Source organism: Poromitra crassiceps, assembly GCF_964638095.1.
Source record: "Poromitra crassiceps genome assembly, chromosome: 2".
Taxonomy (NCBI): domain Eukaryota; kingdom Metazoa; phylum Chordata; class Actinopteri; order Beryciformes; family Melamphaidae; genus Poromitra; species Poromitra crassiceps.
Window position 1 is genome coordinate 89,062,704 of NC_139624.1, and position 23,810 is coordinate 89,086,513.

The 23,810-nt window shown below is 45.1% G+C and overlaps 1 protein-coding gene across 1 annotated transcript in view; it reads right to left on the reverse strand.

Annotated features, from left to right (window-relative positions):
* asap1b (ArfGAP with SH3 domain, ankyrin repeat and PH domain 1b) overlaps nucleotides 1-23,810 on the reverse strand; it is a 144,336-nt gene that overhangs the window by 42,759 nt on the left and 77,767 nt on the right. Inside the window, exons 7-13 of the mRNA XM_083655321.1 lie at nucleotides 19,308-19,393; nucleotides 16,994-17,069; nucleotides 16,759-16,854; nucleotides 14,359-14,459; nucleotides 10,783-10,852; nucleotides 3,819-3,906; nucleotides 3,594-3,642 (exon numbers count right to left, since the gene is read on the reverse strand). Of these exons, the coding sequence (XP_083511447.1) occupies nucleotides 3,594-3,642; nucleotides 3,819-3,906; nucleotides 10,783-10,852; nucleotides 14,359-14,459; nucleotides 16,759-16,854; nucleotides 16,994-17,069; nucleotides 19,308-19,393 (566 nt within the window). The remainder of the gene's footprint in view (nucleotides 1-3,593; nucleotides 3,643-3,818; nucleotides 3,907-10,782; nucleotides 10,853-14,358; nucleotides 14,460-16,758; nucleotides 16,855-16,993; nucleotides 17,070-19,307; nucleotides 19,394-23,810) is intronic.

The following is a 23,810-nucleotide window of genomic DNA, read 5'->3' on the forward strand; positions in this document are numbered from 1 at the left end:
ATTTTTTGCCTCTGAAGCGGAGCTTTTGTTGTCGCACATTCGTGACATCACAGCTGCGACGCAAACATGGCTGCTGCCAGTGTGTTGCTGTTTTTCAGTTTCAGAATTATCAGAAAGCTACTGTAATTTGCAATCCATGTCCCACACAGGTTCCGAGAGGAGGGGAAACCTCTAAGCTGGCATTACGTTAAACCAAAGCTGGCGATGATGCAGCGGATATGTTTGTTGTTTTTGTTAGCGAGTTTTGTTAGCATTAGCTCGTCATGCGGCCTACCCTGCAGGCTCGTCCGCTTGGCAGACAAACTGTGACATTTACAGTCTGTGGCTTGTGATCAAACAGCCCCGCAAAAGCACTTAATACACAGAGCTGGCGTAAACTTATAGAAACTAATGGAAACCCCTTTACCCAAAATGAAACATCCAGGGATTGTGTATTTAACTCCAAAAAACCACTTGCTAACGTTAAGCTAACCGCGCTAGTTAGCGTTAGCTGCTGGACCATAGTGCTGGACAGAGCCATCTAACAGCCAATAATGAAAACAAAGGCGCAGTCGCGCACATTAGGCTACATAAAAAGCATCAGTCAGTCAACATCACATTGTGTCTTTTCTTTAATCTGGTCGCAGCATTTTTCAGTAAAAAGTGAAACGACACAGATGGTTTATAGTGCCTGCCCCATTCATTGGGCCCAGGCTACAACTCACTGAGAACTGGAACCCATGCAAAATTTGAACAGATCAGTATGACAATAAGAGTCTAAATTACTATGCCTTTTGTCATTGTGTTTTATCTGCAGACTAAGCAGCTTGGCTTTCCGTTCTATAAAAGCCTTTATTTTTGTATTGACTATAATTGAGTGATACACTTTATTAAAACAATCATATTATATCAGAAGTTTTCTTTGTTTTGCGTTCACAGTTAGATTTGGTTAGGTCAGAGCTATGCTCACTACATCCATACATCTACCCTAACCCTTTTTTAACCCCAGGTGTGCATAAAATACAGGTTAAAAAAAAAAAAATTATATATCTATTTTTATTATAATAATTATCGGTTATATCGTATCGGTTATCGGCCAAGAAGAATATATTTATCGGTTATTGGATTGTATCCCCAGCATTTGGCTAGTAAATGATTGGGTATGTGTGTGTATGTGCCTGCCTCTCTACATGCACATGGGTGACTGCATGGGAAACAAGGCTATGTGGTTACAATGACCTCAATTACTGCAGACCACAAATCCCACTGCTGTCCCTGCTGCCACTGGCTCAACAGTCTCTTGATGGCAGAAAACACTTCCTGTCTTCAGTGTCGGCGAAGTCTGTTAATGACACCAGACAGCAGCCACTCGCCAACCCCCATTAATAAAGCATATCATTTTGTTTGTGATCCCTCAGCAATAATCTAGCTCAATCTTCTATATTTGGGCATCAAGGTGATCTTACAGTTTTATGTAAAACGATCTCTTCTCCCCATGGAGAATAAAAACTGCTTATTGCCTCATCATACAGTGTGAAAACCCGGAAATGCATTATCATGGGTTTTTGAATGGGGTTTTTGGTTAGATGCCTGAAATAAGGTCTGTGGTTAACACAATTTTAGGCTACATTTTTCCTTTGTGTTCATTTTCAATCATCTTTTATGATTTTTGAAGTGTTTTCTGGCTATTGCAATTTCTGGCAATCGCATTTACGCTTTGTGAAGATTATCTTGCAAAGGTCTAAGTATCATAAACTTGTGTTAACCACAGACCTTATTTCAGGCATCTGACCAAAAACCCGCTAAATAACCCATGGACTTTGAGACGAGGGAACCCAAGGTAATGCTAACTTCCAGGGTGGCACTCCATTAGCCCAGTAACATGCATGTTTTAATGTCACCCCTGTGGCACTCCATTAGCCCAGTAACATGTCATCCCTGTAGCACTCCATTACCCCAGTATCATGTCATACCTGTGGCACTCCATTAGCCCAGTAACATGTCATACCTGTAGCACTCCATTAGCCCAGTAACATGTCATCCCTGTGGCACTCCATTAGCCCAGTAACATGTCATCCCTGTGGCACTCCATTACCCCAGTATCATGTCATCCCTGTGGCACTCCATTAGCCCAGTAACATGTCATCCCTGTGGCACTCCATTAGCCCAGTAACATGTCATCCCTGTGGCACTCCATTAGCCCAGTAACATGTCATACCTGTAGCACTCCATTAGCCCAGTAACATGTCATCCCTGTGGCACTCCATTAGCCCAGTAACATGTCATCCCTGTGGCACTCCATTAGCCCAGTAACATGTCATCCCTGTGGCACTCCATTAGCCCAGTAACATGTCATCCCTGTGGCACTCCATTAGCCCAGTAACATGTCATCCCTGTGGCACTCCATTACCCCACTATCATGTCATACCTGTGGCACTCCATTAGCCCAGTAACATGTCATCCCTGTGGCACTCCATTACCCCACTATCATGTCATACCTGTGGCACTCCATTAGCCCAGTAACATGTCATCCCTGTGGCACTCCATTACCCCACTATCATGTCATACCTGTGGCACTCCATTAGCCCAGTAACATGTCATACCTGTGGCACTCCATTAGCTCAGTAACATGTCACCCCTGTGGCACTCCATTAGCCCAGTAACATGTCATCCCTGTGGCACTCCATTACCCCACTATCATGTCATACCTGTGGCACTCCATTAGCCCAGTAACATGTCATCCCTGTGGCACTCCATTAGCTCAGTAACATGTCATCCCTGTGGCACTCCATTAGCCCAGTATCATGTCATACCTGTGGCACTCCATTAGCCCAGTAACATGTCATCCCTGTGGAACTCCATTAGCTCAGTATCATGTCATCCCTGTGGCACTCCATTAGCCCAGTAACATGTCATCCCTGTGGCACTCCATTAGCCCAGTAACATGTCATCCCTGTGGCACTCCATTAGCTCAGTATCATGTCATCCCTGTGGCACTCCATTAACCCAGTAACATATCATCCCTGTGGTACTCCATTAGCTCAGTAACATGTCATCCCTGTGGCACTCCATTAGCCCAGTAACATGTCATCCCTGTGGCACTCCATTAGCCCAGTAACATGTCATCCCTGTGGCACTCCATTAGCCCAGTAACATGTCATCCCTGTGGTACTCCATTAGCCCAGTAACATGTCATCCCTGTGGCACTCCATTAGCCCAGTAACATATCATCCCTGTGGCACTCCATTAGCCCAGTAACATGTGGCACTCCATTAGCCCAGTAACATGTCATCCCTGTGGCACTCCATTAGCCCAGTAACATGTGGCACTCCATTAGCCCAGTAACATGTCATCCCTGTGGCACTCCATTAGCCCAGTAACATGTCATCCCTGTGGCACTCCATTAGCCCAGTAACATGTGGTACTCCATTAGCTCAGTAACATGTCATCCCTGTGGCACTCCATTAGCCCAGTAACATGTCATCCCTGTGGCACTCCATTAGCCCAGTAACATGTCATCCCTGTGGCACTCCATTAGCCCAGTAACATGCATGTTTTGTTAGGCAGAATGGGGTAATGTATGTTTCTGTGTGCCACGACTCTAAAATACTCACATGACAAACTCCTGTTCATCCTCAGCTTGGAAATGATATGTCCGGTTATCTGTGGGAATACAGAGACCATGAGGTGAGTCACCGAATTTCTGGCCTTGCCTTGGCAAGTACACAGAGGAACCAGACAGTGTAATCCACTAACGTGCGTGTGTGTGTGTGTGTGTGTGTGTGTGTGTGTGTGTGTGTGTGTGTGTGAGTGCGTGTGTGTATGTCTTTGTCACTTACGAGAAATGAGATCAAAGGACTTTCTGTCCTCAGAGCTCGGCTTGACCTGGCAGGTCAGCAGGTTGAGTTTGACAGGCTGCCTGTTGGACTGAAAGCACACACACACACACACACACACACACACACACACACACACACACACACACACACACACACACACACACACACACACACACACACACACACACACACGCACGCACACACACAAGATCCCAGAGGGGGACACTAAAATCAGAAAAGAAATCCAATCACAACAACAATTCACAATATTAAACACGAGGGATCTTGTTTTGTTGATTATGATGCCAAGACTGTAACTATAACACCTACAAACGTGATAAATACTGCTGTGACCCAAATAGCTGTATACGTTTTAGTCAAACTAATGAGGGAATTATTTAAAAAATAAACAGTACATCAACAGAATTAAAATGACAAAACGACAAAACTCCATAACACTACTACAAACTGAACGTAAGGGCTACTGTAAGCAGGGTTCAAAATGAACACCTGCCAAACAGCAAATGCTGCGTAAATTGTGGGTTTGGCGGATAAAAACGGTAAATAATTTGGAATGACAGCATAGTTTTTGTATGTACTTAGACTGGCTGAAACTAACCCTCGCTGCCGTGCCCACCGTACCTATCGTGGTGTCAGCGATTCAGCCAATCAAATCAAAGCAGCGCTAAATCAAAACAAACAGGCAGCAGCTTACTACTATTTCACGCTTTCTAGACAATGTCTAGAACAGAGGTGCCCAAATTCTTTCCTATGAAGGGCCAACATTAATCTGGATGGATGGCATGGGCCAATAAATGTTGATGTTATGTGGATTACATACAATTATAAAACGGCTCTCTCAAATCAAGCAATCTGATTGGTTCACAGCCATTGTATAAATCCAATAACCCACTCCAATAACCCATGGCCATGGGTTATTGGTTGCCATGGCAACTCTCTTACTAAAAGCCTTTGGTTACCTCAAAAAAAACAAATGGCGGAGACAGCTGTCAGATCCTTGTGAATCGATCTTCGCTTATAACTTTACTAATACTTCGCAGAAAATTATGTTTTGTACAAGAATAAATGCGGGCTAATGTCTTCTTTGCAAAAAAAAGGCTGTTAACCCCGCATTTAACCCCGTAACGTTAGTTGGTGTCGGGCTTTGCAGAAAGCTCTCAGCTTCTCAGCAAGCGCTGAGAATGCAGCACTGCGCTCGAGCTGCCTGTCGGGCTTTCCAGAAAGCTCTCAGCTTCTCAGCAAGCGCCAGGATTGGCCAATGTCAACTTCAGTCTCCAGAACGATCCAATCAAATCACCCGCACGTTCTTGCGGTCCCGCCTTACAGTAGTGTTTCAACTGACTCTATCAGAATGACATGCCAGTCGGAGTCGGACTTATAAGCAGCGTGTGTTGTGGCATATATCCCGCTGCTCAGCTGTTATCCCACTCGGCCTGCGGCCTCGTGGGATAACAGCTGAGCAGCGGGATATATTTGCCACAACACACTGGCTCTCATGCTATATTGCTTAATTATATTATTTGATAGACAATTTACATTCTAAATCTAAAATAGTAGTTTTTCAGAGAGGTGGCGTCTGCTGTCTGGATGACCCAGGAGCCCTGAGATCCTGGCTGAAATACGATGCTCAAACCCAGAGTATGACCTGTAGTGTTTGCTGCAGTTGATGCAGTTTTATGGCTGCCGGTAAAACATATTTTTGGCCGGTAAATTTTCTCAGGTTACCTGCCATTGGCAGGTAACCTGAGGCAGGGTGCCAAAGTTAATTTTGGACCCTGCCTGTAAGACACGTAACTGCACTGGCTGGACTATCTACTGTTACAATGAATGGGCCCAGCTGGCACACGTAGGCTGAGCACGTCTCCTGCCAGTGCCTGGGCAGCGGAGGGGCTAGGCACGTGCTAATGAAATGCTAACGGGCTGTGATGAGCCATGGGGTTTGGCTGGCAGCCTGGCAACCTCCCATGTCAACTGCAGGCACCTAGAGTTCAGCTGCCAAAAGGGCTGACAAGAAAAACTTGGAGAGGTGGAAAACTGACTCCAGACAGATAGAATGATTATAACTTATTATCATACAATTCATACTCTGTCTGTGGACCAAGAGTGGTCAAATAAGGTCCAGTCCTGTCATGCCTCAACAATAAGGACAAACCATATCATACTGTATCATAGACAGACAATCACATAGAGAGGCTCTTTTAGTTGACAATAAATTATATTGGGGGTGGCTCTGCAATGCTTAAAAACAGGCACACACTAACACCGGGAAAATGTCACATTTGGAACCTAAAATTGCACAGGCTCACATTCACATCAGTCATGTTCATTATGCTCTGCTAGAGCTTAAACTTACATCCAGCTGGAGCAACTGTGTCTGTTTATAAATTAGCCTCCCGAGTGCCAACTTTACTGTACCATGTTAACCAGCTCATGCTGTCATTCCTCAACTGTGAATGGAACAAACTTCAGGCCTCAACTTCAACATTTACATGAGTGCCAGATGGTTTGTTAACATAATCAAATTCGTGATCTGTGAACCGCAGTAAATCCAAAATTAAAGTTCAGCCATTTTAAAACTATAGCATCTACACTAACCATAGAATTGCTGTCATGAAGATAAATCTACCTCCGCCAAGGAGGTTATGTTTTCGGTGCCGTTTGTCTGTCTGTCTGTCTGTCTGTCTGTCTGTCTGCCTGACTGACTGTCTGTTTGTCTGTCTGTCTGTCTGCCTGACTGACTGTTTGTCTGTCTGTCTGTCTGTCTGTCTGTCTGTCTGTCTGTCTGTCTGTCTGTCTGCCTGACTGACTGTCTGTTTGTCTGTCTGTCTGTCTGCCTGACTGACTGTTTGTCTGTCTGTCTGTCTGTCTGTCTGTCTGTCTGTCTGTCTGTCTGTCTGTCTGCCTGACTGACTGTCTGTTTGTCTGTCTGTCTGTCTGCCTGACTGTCTGTCTGTTTGTCTGTCTGTCTGTCTGTCTGCCTGAATGTCTGTCTGTTTGTCTGTCTGTCTGTCTGTCTGTCTGTCTGCCTGACTGTCTGTCTGTCTGCCCGACTGTCTGTCTGTCTGTCTGTCTGCCTGACTGTCTGTCTGCCTGCCTGTCTGTCTGCCTGCCTGTCTGTCTGCCTGACTGTCTGTCTGTCTGTCTGCCTGTCTGTCTGCCTGCCTGACTGTCTGTCTGCCTGTCTGTCTGTCTGTCTGTCTGCCTGTCTGTCTGACTGTCTGTCTGTCTGCCTGTCTGTCTGTCTGCCTGTCTGTCTGTCTGCCTGATTGTCTGTCTGTCTGCCTGATTGTCTGTCTGTCTGTCTGTCTGTCTGCCTGCCTGCCTGTCTGTCTGTCTGCCTGTCTGCCTGCCTGCCTGTCTGTCTGCCTGTCTGTCTGTCTGTTTGTCTGTCTGTTTGCCTGCCTGCCTGCCTGTCTGCCTGCCTGCCTGTCAGTCTGTCTGTCTGCCTGTCTGTTAGCAGGATTACGGGAAACCTACTGGGCCACTTTTCATGAAAGTGGAAGCAAGGGTGTAGCATGGGCCAAGGAAGAACCCATTACATTTTGGAGCGGATCCGATCCGATCCGACTCGTGAAATTTGCATATCATAGCAGACTGGACAGGCGATCTGTCAATCACCCCCTTTTCTATCATCTATTTTACTCCAAACGGGCGAGTTATATAAGATATGACCCCCCCACAATTGTTATGAAAAGGTGAAATTAGCTATATAGACCAAAATCGTGTTAAGGGCTCTAAAGTTGTTTAATTACTAGCCTCATTCACACCGGCCTTGAAAGCGGTAAATGTTACGGAATATGTAATCCACATCTCCGATGTGAAAGTGATGAAAGTGGAGTAGTGGATAATTGTGTTACGCCTTTCGTTCTGCCAGTGGAGGTAGTCATAGCGCCAAATCACCCTCCACTCCGCCTCCACCTGAAAGCGTAGCCGCGACACGGAACAGCCTACTATCAGAAGTAAGTAGGGATGTCACAATATATCGTCCCACGATATATCGCGATATCAAAACGTGACAATATGTATCGTTGAGATGAAATCTCATATCGCGAGAAAAAGAAGCTGCACATGGTGGCACTGATCTGCATCTGATTGCATGCTTGCTCTCCTTTTCATTGCTTTGTTTGAACAGACGAGGGACGTTACAGACACGGAGGATGGAAATGGTGAAATTACTCAAGTTAGCGTGGAGGATGCCCCCTCAACTTACAAATCGATCGCAAAAAAATATTGTTAAAATATCGTATCGTATCGTTATCGTGAACCCAATATCGCATATCGTATCGTGAACTGAGTGTATCGTGACACCCCTAGAAGTACGATAACCAAAGGATATCTGCAGTCGGTCTCGCCTGTTGTGCGTTAAAATAGACTCCTCATTATAATAATAATCTCTCTCGCAATAGGTGCGCACAGAGAAATCCCTCTGCAACCTGCTTTATGCACAGCTGCAAAATTATCTTCAACTCCCCAGAATATATTCATACATCCGCAGTACGTCCTCTCGAAATAATGCAGGTGGAACATGAAGATTTTTCGGTAGCCTACCTTGTCTTGGAGAACACTTTAAATGATTAGCAGTTTCTGCGCTGTTGGCATATTTGGGTGAGCTGTCGACTGTCATCTTTTCTCTTTGATGTCTTAACGAGGAGCTGTTGAGAGCTGCTGCGCATAGGCTACATGGCGATGTTTTGGTTGTTTTCATTCCTCATACAGTAGCCTACACTATAACCTGCACATGAAAATATTTATATATAATATAATATAATAATAATAATAATAATAATAATAATAATAATAATAATAATAATAATAATATAATTATATTATAATATAATATATACATATATTTTCACCGGACTTGGTGACCAGCATCATTTTAATTTGTCGGACTTTGATTAATTATAATAATGAAACTCAGCGCCCATCGTTCACCCTTGTTTAAATCCGGGAGGGGTGGATGATATCTGAAAACGCACTCCGAGGCGGAAATATGGCAGGGCTGCTTGGTCTTGTGTGAAAGCAATTTCTGTGGCAAGGCTGCCGGCGTTGCGGGCCTTCTGAACGACAATATTGCGCGATCTGTGTGTGAAAGCGGCTCCTGCCTCAAGTGGCCATTCGAGGAATTACAGCTTAAACAAAGACTTCTGCATTTTCAGGGGAAAGAGGGTGGGTTTGCCCACTGATAACAATGCATATTTCATTTTCCAAAACCTTGCTAATCCTTAAATCCCCACCACTTAAATCTGCATCCCCACCTTACGGGAACATATTGTAATGATTTATACAGAAATTTAACTGTTTAAAAGTGATATAATTGTCTGGGTAGACGTGACCTCCCTGTTTTCTAAGTTAAAACAGCCCCAAAGTATGGTGGGGATGCAATTCTCAGCAGGGATGCGGAAACTTCTTAATTCTAATTAATAATAATAATTCTCTCCATGCATAATAGTGGACTCGTGCCGAGGACAGAGAGAGATGGTAGAGACGAGAGCTTATTGACAGATCGTCTGTGGTGCCAACCACCCTCCGGGTTATGGGATAGGTGAAGGTGAATAGCCTATGTCCATTGTCCAACAAGTTTTCTCAATTCATTTCCCTCTTTGCGATATGATAAAAGTTTCTCAGTGAGTTATAGCCTCATTGAATTATCTGCTAATACCCAATTTTAGCAACAGAATTTGATGTCCTGGCATGGCAAGGCTGTGCGTAATGACATATCCAAAAGGAATTTTACTCTGCACTGCGCTGCGCAGCACTGAGATTATGGTGCGCTCAAGCGCAGTGGGGTATTTAGCGCATAAGAGGTGCTTTTAAAAACTCTTAGCGCAAAGTAATTGCGCGCTGCTGCTGATAGGATAATGCCATCTATCCCCACATTTTTGCACCGAAACGCCTGGTTTGGCATGTGGCACGCCTATGTCCAGTACAATTATAACAGGCACGTGCTTGTGCACGCCCCCAATTTGCATTGCGCGTGGCGTTAAACAAGCACAAACGCTAAATTACTGCTTTTGCGAAGATAGGGCCCTATATCTTCAATGAAGGACTTGTAGTACAGTATTATAGAATGATTTCATTTTCACATTTAACAGGAAGACAGAAGAGAAAAGACAGAATGTATCACTGAAGGGTGTGTGGTGCTGCATGAGAGTGGAGACTTGAGCCTACAAAGCCATGGACGTGCCAGCAGCAATATACAGTACACTCACGCTCAGCGATGAGTCACCCGAGTGCAGCAGGGAGAGGAGGGGGTGTGAGGGGGGAGGTTGCCATGACAACCCATCTATGTCAATTCCATTCTGCCAGCCTCCAGATTGAGAATGGCCGACACAACCTCCCCTGCATGATGTGCAGGGGTCACGGGGTTCCTTTGTGTGTGTGTTAGGGTTGAACAAATATATCAATATTATATCGATATCGTGATATGAAACTAGATTGTCTTACTGTAAATTTTGGATATGGTTATACCATGATATCATATGGCATACAGTACGTGTCGTCTTTTCCTGGTTTTAAAGGCAGCATTACAGTAAAGTGATGTCATTGTCTGAACTTACCAGACTGTCATTAAATCTACATTACTGATGATCATTTACCCAAAATTTCGTTGTGTAAATATTTTGTGAAAGCACCAATAGTCAGGGAAGGAAACAGTGTCTTTGCATTTTATTTTGATCACATTCTTGTTTTCATAAAAGTGCTGTGACATCTTACATGTGGCTTTGACTTACAACTGAACATTTAGCCCACTTTGTAGAAAGTACCGAGATATATATCGTGTATCGCCATTCAGCTTAAAAATACAGAGATATGATTTTTGGTCTGTACTGCCCAGCCATTGTGTGCGTGCGTGTGTGTGTGTGTGTGTGCGTGTGTGTGTGTGTGTGTGTGTGTGTGTGTGTGTGTGTGTGTGTGTGTGTGCGTGCGTGTGTGTACTCACCGTGGCATGAGAGATGGTGAGCATGCCACCCTTCACCGAGCACTGCCTCCTCTGCCACACCTTCCTCAGCCTGGGGGGGGAGGGAATCTGTTGTCATGTCTTTCTCCTCTTTGGGCGATTATTATTATTATTATTATTATTTTTTTTTTTTTTAGAATATATTTTTTCCCGATTTTTCAACCCATTTTTATCCCCCATTAGTGCTAATCCAATTTATTTATCCTGGTTGCTACTCCACCCTCTGCCGATCTGGGGAGAGTCGAAACTGGCTCCATGCTTCCTCCGAGACATGGGCAGTTAGCCAGCCGCTTCTTTTCACCTGACAGAGGAAGCTTCACCGGTAGTACATAGCACGTGGGAGGTTCACGCTATTCCAACCAGTTCCCCTCCCTCTGACCAGGCGCCCTTAACGACCAGAGGAGGCACCACATTAGCAACCAGGATATTGCATGTTTTTGTGAAGGGGGTTCCTATATGAAGGAAACCCCCGGGAGGCACGGGGAGAACATGCAAACTCCACACAGAAAGGCCCTTTTGACGACCCCACCCAGGCAGTGGGCACTCGAGGACATGCGGACGGGCACGCATTCCTTCAGCGTTCACAGCGTCCCAGGTGGGAGTCGAACCCAGGACCTTCGAGCTGTGAGGCGACAGCGCTTACCACTGCACCACCGTACCCCCCCAAATGGATTATTATTTTAATATGGCACTCAATATTAAAATATATTAAAGACCCATTCTGTCAATTGTCACTGTTACTGACGCCGGTGGCCGTTAGAGTAACTGCAGGCAGCGTGTGAATGAGCTGACGCGCGGGCACCATACTCGCACGGGCACAAGCAGCTGCCTGGCAACAGCAGAGGTGTTGGTTGCTTTGTAACGTTAACTCATAAAAGTCACTTGAAAACGGCAACCTGGACAATTTATCGGTCAGATCAGCCTCGAGATGCCCAGGAAGGATTCTGGATAAATTATCGGACGTTATTGTGGCATGTTTGGCCGTGTTTTGGCTTACATTGGCTGCGGGGAAATGGATAGGATATTCACGTTACCGTGAGCCAGGAACTACCCTGCTTCCCCTGTATGTACGGTACCGTGTAATGCCTGGAGTTGACCAAACTGAACAATCAAACAATGTTTCATAAGCATAACAGTAACGTTAGGCATATTTACGACTGTTACATTCATTATCCACACAAGACGGTAACGTTATTATTGGAGCTCGGTGGTAATTTCTATAAATGTAAATTAATATTAGTTAACCGCGATTAGCATCAAGCTAACGTTATCATAGGCAGACTCACCACCGCAGCTAACTGCAGTCAAACAATAATGTTCCATGACCATAAGCATAACGGTAGTAACGTTAGGGTTGCATTACTTCACACAAGACGGTAATGTTAGCAGAGTTTCTGACCAGGTGGTCAGATACTGTCTTGTACTACGGAGTGACAATAAAAATATTGAATGTTGAAAATCCATTAGCAAGCAGCTAACGTTATCTGGTCAAAACCACATTACAGTAGCTACAAGCAGCAAGTTCCCTTCATGAACCGAAAACACAGTCCTGACTCTAGTTTCCCCCCGATGTCGGTCACATTGCTGCTGTCTGGCCAGACGGGCTTCATTAGATAAATATTTATTTATTTATTTAGTGTGGACTTTTTCTCGAGTCTGTGTTGTTTCATTTTGCTAGCAGCTAGCGACGAACATAGCCATTTCCTGTTAGCCGTCTTCTTCGTTGGTATTTACGCCGGAGCCATGAGGACAAGAGGCAGGCTCGTGAACGCGCAGACGTCACATCCTCTAGCTGTGGCGGGAAATGTTCACCCCTTCGAAGATGCGGTATTTCCATGTATCTTCTGAACGGCTGGTCGGAGAGAAACGCCCCTGGTCGCGATTTTTAAGTTACGTCAAGGTGCATTCACTCATTGCCAATAAAAAACACTTTGTGCACATTTATTTCTCACCAGAACCGACGGAATGGGCCTTTAAATAACGAGCGACACTCAATATTAAAATATATTAAATAACGAGCGACACTCAATATTAAAATATATTAACACTTTGAGTGCCACGGCCCTTGGGCAAAAGGTGCTGTACTGTGCCACATAGGCCGCAATGCATTTTAAAACAGTCATATAATTTCTTTAATAATTACTATGTAAACACTGAACACGCACAAATAACGATGAGACTCTCTTCTATCACCTGCAAAAAAAAGTTTATTGATCCCATTTTCCGTTCTTTAGTTATGAGCCGGAGAAGATAGCTTGATTTGAGCAAAAACAGCCCTTTTTTTCTACGAGCTGAGATAATGACCCTTTTGTGAAAGGAAGCATTTCAAGCACATCATTGACTCATTGCTAATATTTTCTGATGTAATGCTGCAGCTGCCTGGGTCTGTTGTATGCTGTAGTGTCCTGCGTGCCCCACCTCCCCCCCTCCTCCTCCCCCCCCCCCCCCCCCCCCGTTGTGGGAGGAGTAGCTCTCTGCTCTGCTCGGCTCTGCTGTGAGTGCGTTTGCTCTGCGTGTGCTCAGCAGTGAAAAGTCCGCTAGATCCAGCTTTTTTACAGCCGCGTGTATGTCACCAGCTTCCAGTTGAGAACTCCACGGCTGATCATGCGAATGGGCTGTTGCAGCGGACACGAGGTGCTCAATTGTGACAGCAGATTGGCTGCTGCAGGGGCACAGCTACGTTATGCTTCAATGAAGCAGCTGCATACGGACGGATGCGATGCGATTTCCTTTTCCACAACGACTTCTTCTGTGTGTTTAACTATACTTTCTCTCATCTGGAGTGCGCTGTCGCCACCTAAGGGTTCTGTAAAATAGGTTAGACACATTCAATAGCTCTCATATTGTAAGAGGCGATGTAAGAAGCTGAGATCGACACCCCCCCGTCAAAAAAACAATTTCGAGTTATTGACGCCATTTGGCGTCGCTGGCACTCTACGGTAAATTTCTAATGACGCCATATGGCGTCGCTGGCACTCAATGTGTTAAAGCCCCATTCAGTAAGTTTTCCAAGTTTTACTGTTGTAGAAACTGCGCCCTCTGGGTCCAATAGTATCGATAACGATATCGCCGTTCAAAGTCAACAAAACACAGCGCCAGAAAGCTCTATGTACATGTTGTGACATCGGGTACTCACCACGTGATGAAATAATAATCCATAGTTCCGTGAAACATCATTTTCGTAGCAAATCCGAATCGAGTTACTTCCTTGTTTTCATGAACATGTACAGCGCATGCTTTTCTTTTTTCTTTTTTCTTGCTACGGGACGTGGCAGACAAACTGCTTAGTCCCAGTGCTGGCCAATGGAGGGCGGTGTGGGATAAATAAAGACGAGGGTCTCCCTGTTACAAGTCAATCTACCATGTCCTGTGACTAAAAAGCTGTTATATTACAGTAAAAAATGTCAAAGATCTTACTGATTGGGGCTTTAAATAACGAGCGACACTCAATATTAAAATATATTAAATAACGAGCGACACTCAATATTAAAATATATTAAATAACGAGCGACACTCAATATTAAAATATATTAAATAGCGAGCGCATCTGAAACTCACCCGTCGCTCTTCTTCATCAGATAGCCTTTCTTCTCGCTGCCAAACTCCTTGTTTCCTTGCAGCTGGTGCATGCTGTAGCCACCCTGCTTGCTTTGCGAGTCCTGTAGACACAGACACAAAATGCCAATGTTAAACTCCTACAGTTAAACTCCTACAGTTAAACTCCTATGGTTAAACTCCTACGGTTAAACTCCTACTGTTAAACTCCTACTGTATACTGCACAGATTTGAGGCATGCAAAGATGCACACACAGACATAAACACAGTACCCGGGCTGTAGTGGGGGGTAAATGCACGTAAACACCATTTATGTACCTTTTTAAATACAACACTCAATTACTCACCTTTTGATGATGAGTTATGTAAGGGATAATCAACGACTAGGTGTGCATTATACAATTTTAACGCATAACATGGAGGCGCCTGCAGCGTTGGGTGGTTGCCTCCGGGTTCTATGGGCAACTTGGAGAACGTGGTTCTTGTCTGTTAGAGACGATGATTATGATGATGCTAATAATAATCAAATGAGATGTATAGGGATATGATTCGGTTTCAGTTGTTCTAGTCTCATATACTGTATCTAGTCTCGTTGGCGACTGAAGTTTATAGTTTATCCACCTTTTTTATAACGTTGTGAGAGAGCTGCCGCACAGCCGCAGACATTTATAGTTTAACCACTTCTTCTTTTTTTACCACTACAGCCCTGAGCAGTATGTACACACACACACACACACACACACACACACACACACACACACACACACACACACACACACACACACACACACACACTCACTCTTTCACACACACACACACACACACACACACACACACACACACACACACACACTAAACGGATGCTCTGAAAGTAGGGTACGGGGCAGGATTGATTGTGCTACCAGAGGGATATGGGACCTACAGCAGCATGCTCTGCAACATCCAAACCAATCTGTTATCAAGCAGGACAGATGCTAACATGCTAACATGCTCTGCAACATCCAAACCAATCTGTTATCAAGCAGGACAGATGCTAACATGCTAACATGCTCTGCAACATCCAAACCAATCTGTTATCAAGCAGGACAGATGCTAACATGCTAACATGCTCTGCAACATCCAAACCAATCTGTTATCAAGCAGGACAGATGCTAACATGCTAACATGCTCTGCAACATCCAAACCAATATGTTATCAAGCAGGACAGATGCTAACATGCTAACATGCTCTGCAACATCCAAACCAATCTGTTATCAAGCAGGACAGATGCTAACATGCACTGGCACTTACTCTTCTAGACTTGAGTCCAGACAAGCAGAAAGCAGAGAGGGGAGATAGAGGGGAGAGGTGTCAAGTGCAGGTGGTGGGTGTGAACTGTGAGAGAGTGTCTCCCTGTGTGCCTGTCTGTGTGTGTGTGTGCCGACTGATATCAGCATCTCAGGTGTTTGTTTTCTAAAAGGACTGCTTGCCGTGGGTGTGATTAACAAGAGGAGGTAGAAAAGGTGTTAATGACATGTGAAAGCACTGGATGCCGTTCAGACTATAGAGACGTTCGTGCAAAACACGTGTGAGTGAGGAGGGCCGAGCCCGGTGAAACCAACATACAGCCCACAGAACTCGAACGGATAGAACGGTCATTCCTATTCAAATCAACGTTCCAGGAAGGTAGGAGGTGCAGCCATTTTTATAATATCGTATCGTTGAACTAGCTTCCGTATAAACCGACTTACGGCAATTCACTTTTTCAATTCACAGCAAGAACCAAAGTAGCTTCTCCATTGCATTGCTGCCATGAATTTGCTAATGCTAACTTAGAAGAGCTAGAGAGAGAATCACAGTCTTTGATAATATTATGTTAACCTCGGCGCTAACATTAGCTTCAGTTTGCTAACATACACATCTGCTCAGTTCTCAAGCAAGTGTGACAGATTTTACGGCCTTAATGCCCAGAATTGCCTTAAAATTCCGTTCTATCCAGTCAAGTTCTGTGGTCCAGCCACAGCAGCCTGCCTTGTGGTAAGGTCAGGGTAGGCAGTGTTAAGTCAGGCAGTCAATGGCTCTCCACTGAGCAGCCAGTGAGGCACAACACTGGTCACCAGCAAAGCCTACCCCATGCTGGCTACCAGGCGTACCAGCATGATACAGCACTGGGCACTCACTCTGTGCTACACAAGGCTAGCTCCAGACCTGATAGAGGCCAGAGTGAGAGGAGGTGGAAGGTAAAACGTGCGCTCGCTTGATTCATTTTGTCAAATCATCGGCCTGTTAGAATAATATCTGCACGGAGGGTGGTGCAGTTTTGAGTCGGGTCTGCTCTGCTGTGGCTGTGTTCTGCCCAGTATAACTCGGTTTGGGCTGGCACAGTTGGATTTCACCCACTACAGCTTTTGCGGCCTGGTTTGCCCTGCCTACCTCCTTCTGGTCCAGCTGGAGGGACGACTTGATCAGATCTCGAAGGGCGGTCAGCTGCTTCTTCTCCTCATCCTGAGTCTGTTTGATCTGAGGAGAGCAAAACGCAGGCTGAGGAAAACATGCAATAGTCGAGCTTTCAAACAATCAGCTCTAATTACGGAAACATGGAAGTGACAGGAGAACAAACAGAATAGAAGAGATGAAAAGGACTCGTGTGAGTATTTACATTGTAGAGATCAGCTGCCAGCTTCTCAATGTACTGCTTCAGCTTATCCGCTGTCTTCAAGCCATCTTGGAAGAAACTGGGAGAGAACAGAGGCACATGTGAACTTCATTGACGTGAACTTTCTCTGGTGTGAATGAGAAAGGGAGGGACAGAGGCAGGTCATTTGGTGGTGATTACTGCTTTTGCAAATGCCAGGTGTTATAGAGCGCTGCCATGGGCTTTATGAAGGTCATACAGAGAAGGGAGGAGAGGGAGAGATCCACTGGTGCAGTTTATGTTTAATGTATATCCTGACTCGCCTGGCGCCTTCAGCTCTTGGCACAGATCTCGCAGCTGGCCGAGTGAGTCCACGTTTAGCACATCCTGAAATCCATGATGCATCTGTCAGTGGTGCACACCTCGATGAAGGGCTGCAACCGCAAATCACTGCTAATGACCTCTCACTGGCTCCTCCCCCCGGACTCTCTCTTTCTGGGGATGATCTCTCTCTCTCTCTCTCTCTCTCTCTCTGCATCACTCCTTGCCTCTTTCAGCCACATCCTTCCTCTCCTCATTTTCTTTCCCTTTCTTTCCACTCCATCCCACTCTCTGAATGAGCTACTGTTGGCCTTACAGCAAGCGTGTTAGTGTGTAGTTACAGTAGTAACCCATTTAGAAGACCTAAGGCGTCCTCTAAAAAAGCATTCTAAAACCAAAGGCATTGGGGTTTTCTGTCAAACTTGACAGGAGTGTCAACATTCACTAAAGCCTCTCTCTATAGCAGCTAGAAACATGAAATAAAAACCATTTGAGAGCTTAAACCTTTGGCCTTGTAAATTATTGCCTTTGCCCTAATGTTCAATAACCCCCCCATCAATAAACACACATAAACACGCACGCGCGCGCGCGCGCACACACACACACACACACACACACACACACAGACACACACACACACACACACACATACACACACACACACACACACACACAGACACACTTTTATGTAACGCATATGTTGCTCCAGGTCTTAAAGGGATATACACGCAAATGTTGCATTACTATAGGTCTTAATGGATTAAAACATGGCTGTAAAAATAATATATCCCTTAAAGTTTTTGCACTTATTGTGCTACAAAATGAATTTTAATTAGATTTTGGGAGATTTTATTTCTAAAATCTAAGCTTTTTTGTTGTTGTACTGGGCAGTTCTGATTCTCATATGTAACCCCAACTTGTTATTGACTGTAAAAACGATGAGTTCTTTGCTTCTTTCTATCTTACGCACAGCCAGTCACACACAGCTCGTCCCACTTCAGCCAGTCACACACAGCTCCTCCCACTTCAGCCAATCAATCACACACAGCTCCTCCCACTTCAGCCAGTCACACACAGCTCCTCCCACTTCAGCCAGTCACACACAGCTCCTCCCACTTCAGCCAGTCACACACAGCTCGTCCCACTTCAGCCAGTCACACACAGCTCGTCCCACTTCAGCCAGTCACACACAGCTCCTCCCACTTCAGCCAGTCACACACAGCTCCTCCCACTTCAGCCAGTCACACACAGCTCCTCCCACTTCAGCCAGTCACACACAGCTCCTCCCACTTCAGCCAGTCACACACAGCTCCTCCCACTTCAGCCAGTCACACACAGCTCCTCCCACTTCAGCCAGTCACACACAGCTCCTCCCACTTCAGCCAATCAATCACACACAGCTCCTCCCACTTCAGCCAGTCACACACAGCTTCTCCCACTTCAGCCAATCAATCACACACAGCTCCTCCCACTTCAGCCAGTCACACACAGCTCTTCCCACTTCTCTGCTTCCAATCCATCATCATGGCAGAGCTTCTCTATCAATGCTCAGGTTGGACAGATCACCAGGGAAGTCCATTGTTTTGACTCTGTATTATGACAGGACCTAGCATTGTTTTGACTCTGTATTATGACAGGACCTAGCAACGCTCAGAGAGATTTGTCATTCTGTCACGTGCCGCTGTGAGTTGTGGTTCTGCCAAACAGGACGCCATCTATTTACCCACAAAACCCCACAGCTGTCAGACCACATCTGTGGGCTGACCTGTGCATATTTATGAGAGCTAAATGTGACTCTGCGTCCTTAAGATGGGTGAATCATATGAAAGAGAATTGAGAGAGCAACCGAAGTAGAAAGAAAGAATGAAAGAAAGAAAGAAAGAAAGAAAGAAAGAAAGAAAGAAAGAAAGAAAGAAAGAAAGAAAGAAAGAAAGAGACTTTTCACAAGGAACGTACAGTTGTTTCACATTTTCTGGTTCGAGGAGATGCTTACAGTGTAGATTAAGGTGGTACTTACTTGCATTGTGCGTGGTAATACTTAATCAGGTTCTGGAGGAGGTCCACTCCTTTCTTGGTCTTGATCTCATTGACTTTGATCAGGTACTGCAAGGCAAAGAGAGAGTGGTGGAGAGATCAGGTACTGCGAGGCAAAAGCTGTTTCTAAACATGCAGTGAACTCCTGCTCTTAACCACACCTTAGTCAAATGGGCTGCATGTTTAGAACCAAGTCTCAGTTTTGAGCGCACTCCTGCAACCTTGGAGCATATATCACCCAGGCCCTAGTGCAACCTCCGCATCGCTGGTACTGTGGCTCTAGTTTAGCAGGTCGCAGCTTATGCTCCAGCGCCGTGGAGGGGGCAGGCGGGTGGGGGCGTTGATGACGTGCTAAGCGAGCACATACAGACCATTAAATGTCCCCGTGCTATTTAATAATTTAATGAACGGATGTAGTTACGTGGCTGGATTATTTGGAAGAGAGACAAATTGCTGAGTAAACAAATAGCCTAAAAGTTTAATCATGTATTTTCTTCCATCTGCCAGTTTGAAAATTTAACAAGGAGAAGATAGCCTACTGCGCATTAGGCTATTCGGGTGACAAGTGCCCGGTATTAACGTTCACGTATATTAATTAATTGTTTGGCATATCACGCCTGTTGAAGTGTTTTATCAAAATCACGTTTAAAAAAATGCATTTACATTCCAAAAGTCATACAAGTTGTTCACGTTTGTGAAGATTATCATGCAGAACCCAGATTCGCGTTTCCAAACACTTTTGTTAACCACAGACCTTATTTTATGCATTTAAGTGAAATCCCCATTCTAAAACCCCATAGACTTTTTCACTGAAGAACCCGGAAAATACTTCCGGACTCATTGTATTAGCAAACACTGCAACAGGAAGTAAGCTATGGGCAATTTAGAATGTTTATGTTGTCAAGTTAAAACCATCTATATGCATGCATGTGTTTTCCTTTTGTGTGCTGGTGAGTGCTTGGTGGGACCCATGCTGCCTTGTGTGGTGTTCAGTGTTCTGGAGAGCGCTGCTGTGCCTGCAGGGTTCACTCTTTGTGTGTGAATGCTGCCAATTCGCCCACTCCACCGAGTTGGCTCCTTCTGGTCAGGCATCATGACATCAAACAGTGAGTTGGTTCCTTCTGGTCAGGCATCATCACATCAAACAGTGAGTTGGTTCCTTCTGGTCAGGCATCATGACATCAAACAGTGAGTTGGTTCCTTCTGGTCAGGCATCATCACATCAAACAGTGAGTTGGTTCCTTCTGGTCAGGCATCATGACATCAAACAGTGAGTTGGTTCCTTCTGGTCAGGCATCATCACATCAAACAGTGAGTTGGCTCCTTCTGGTCAGGCATCATGACATCAAACAGTGAGTTGGTTCCTTCTGGTCAGGCATCATCACATCAAACAGTGAGTTGGCTCCTTCTGGTCAGGCATCATGACATCAAACAGTGAGTTGGTTCCTTCTGGTCAGGCATCATCACATCAAACAGTGAGTTGGTTCCTTCTGGTCAGGCATCATCACATCAAACAGTGAGTTGGCTCCTTCTGGTCAGGCATCATGACATCAAACAGTGAGTTGGCTCCTTCTGGTCAGGCATCATGACATCAAACAGTGAGTTGGTTCCTTCTGGTCAGGCATCATCACATCAAACAGTGAGTTGGTTCCTTCTGGTCAGGCATCATCACATCAAACAGTGAGTTGGTTCCTTCTGGTCAGGCATCATCACATCAAACAGTGAGTTGGCTCCTTCTGGTCAGGCATCATGACATCAAACATCGAGTTGGTTCCTTCTGGTCAGGCATCATCACATCAAACAGTGAGTTGGTTCCTTCTGGTCAGGCATCATGACATCAAACAGTGAGTTGGTTCCTTCTGGTCAGGCATCATGACATCAAACAGTGAGTTGGTTCCTTCTGGTCAGGCATCATCACATCAAACAGTGAGTTGGCTCCTTCTGGTCAGGCATCATGACATCAAACAGTGAGTTGGTTCCTTCTGGTCAGGCATCATGACATCAAACAGTGAGTTGGTTCCTTCTGGTCAGGCATCATCACATCAAACAGTGAGTTGGCTCCTTCTGGTCAGGCATCATGACATCAAACATCGAGTTGGTTCCTTCTGGTCAGGCATCATCACATCAAACAGTGAGTTGGTTCCTTCTGGTCAGGCATCATCACATCAAACAGTGAGTTGGTTCCTTCTGGTCAGGCATCATCACATCAAACAGTGAGTTGGTTCCTTCTGGTCAGGCATCATGACATCAAACAGCGAATTCCTCAGTTTAATTATTTTTTTGTCTAATGAGTGCCGAGGGGGGCTAACGATTAGCCAATCAGTACCAATAAACAGTGCAACGGACGGGACTAGCTGTCGGTGCAGCAACCTGCAGCTCCACGGAGAGGCAAATTGCGATTTTTTTTTACATGCATTTCACAAAGCCGATCATGGCAGTTCTTTGTATGTACATCAGACATATGATGATGTTTTTGTATCTGTTGGGGAGCTATTCTCGACAAATTTTATGACATTTATGGATCTCGGAAACAAACAAGATGCGGAAATGTGTGTCCCCGCTATATGCAAAGGCCAGCATACAGTCAGGTTGGCGTGCAGAGAACACAACATTTATAGTCCATACACTGCATGGGTATTCCACTAGTAGGATGAAAGAGTGAGAGAATGAGAGAGTCCTCTAATCTGGTGAGAGCGGTCGAGAGAGAGAGAGCGAGAGAGAGTCCTCTAATCTGGTGAGAGCGGTCGAGAGAGAGAGGGAGAGAGAGAGGGAGAGAGAACAGGCAAGAGAGAAATGAGGTTAAGTGAGATGAGCAGATTGTACCACTGACTGTACCGCTGTCCCACAACACAGCTGTCCCACAACACAGCTGTCCCACAACACAGCTGCACCACTGTTGTTTCCAGGCTGACTGTACTGCTGTCCCACAACACAGCTGCACCACTGTTGTTTCCAGGCTGACTGTACCACTGACTGTATCACAACACAGCTGTCCCACAACACAGGTGTGTGATTGGTCCAGCGCACTGCTGGGACGGAGTTAAACCAATAGCTTGGAGCTCCGTGAGATGGATTTCTTGCGTGATTGTGATCTCGCAAATCCAGGCACCTTGCAAGGTTAACTTTCTAGACTTAACTCATTCACCGCCAAAGACGTCTTTGACGTGTTATCAGAAATAGGCCTCCCCGCCAATGACGTGTTTGACGTGTTTTTGTTTTTATTAGTGCAGCGCGTAGTTCAAACACTTCCCCAGCCTGTGACATGGTATCAGGTCCCTGGCATCTAAAAAGACAAGCCGACAACACGTGAACAAACACATACCGCAGCTGTTGTTTTGAAATTGAGCAGGAGGAAAAACAGAAAACGGATAAACGCTTCCTTGTGCAGACAGGAGAAACGCCATTGAAACGCCCCTCGGCGCGCTGCACGAGCTGGTCGCCTTCCTGTGTGCCAGCCGGGAGAAAACGGGAGAAAGTAATCCAGAGATGTGTTTGATCATCGGAGGAATGAGGAAATGATCGATCAGTTTGACGGGTAATCCAGAGGGCGGTGAGGACGTGTTGAATAGCCGAGGGGAAAACGGGAACGATCAAATAGCAGGGAGGATAGGACAGGGAGACATGGACGAGGACGGGTGGACCAGAACAAAACAAAATAAACACACGAACAGCTAACAAGGCAGAAGCGGCAGTCACAGCAGCAGACGCCAGCAGTACTCAGACCCGGAAACAACGTAACGAAGATAAAAGGGGGATCGTGTGTGTGTGTGTGTGTGTGTGTGTGTGTGTGTGTGTGTGTCTGTCTGTCTGTCTGTCTGTCGGTGTGTCTGTCTGTCTGTCTGTCTGTCTGTCTGTGTGTCTGTCTGCACACTCACTCACACTGAGTAAACTGTATTGTTGAATGTAAAAAAAAAAAGCACTTCATGTGTATATATATATATATATATATATATATATATATATTTGTCATTTGTGTCATAACGAATAATATTTACATGTCTGATGTCAATACAGTTCAAAATAAAAGAATTGAGAGCGAGTTCTGCCTGAGATTGTGCCCTTTACAAAAATTGCCTTTTCTCCTGTTTATCTTCTCAGGGAGACCTTTTGGGTGAAAACAGGGTGTATATAAATGGCTATAAGTAGAGTACAGAACATGCTAAAAGCTCACTTTTTTTTCCTGGTGAACCCAGAGACGTACATCTTCATTTTGAGGTATTGCAAATCACTTTGGTGCTAATAGATAATTTACTGTGGGTCTTGAAAGATGACCAACAATTATGAAAATCTTTGGCCTGTGCTAAATATTGGCAGTCCTAAACTGGCCATGAATGAGTTAATGAATACACAACACATAAATATGCCCATTGCATGAAACAAAGTACAATACAAAATGTCATATTAAGAGAACGCCTCACAGAAAAGGTGTGTAAGTATTAAAGGTGCAATAAGTAGAACATGGCACAAAATTGACCATCATTTATCT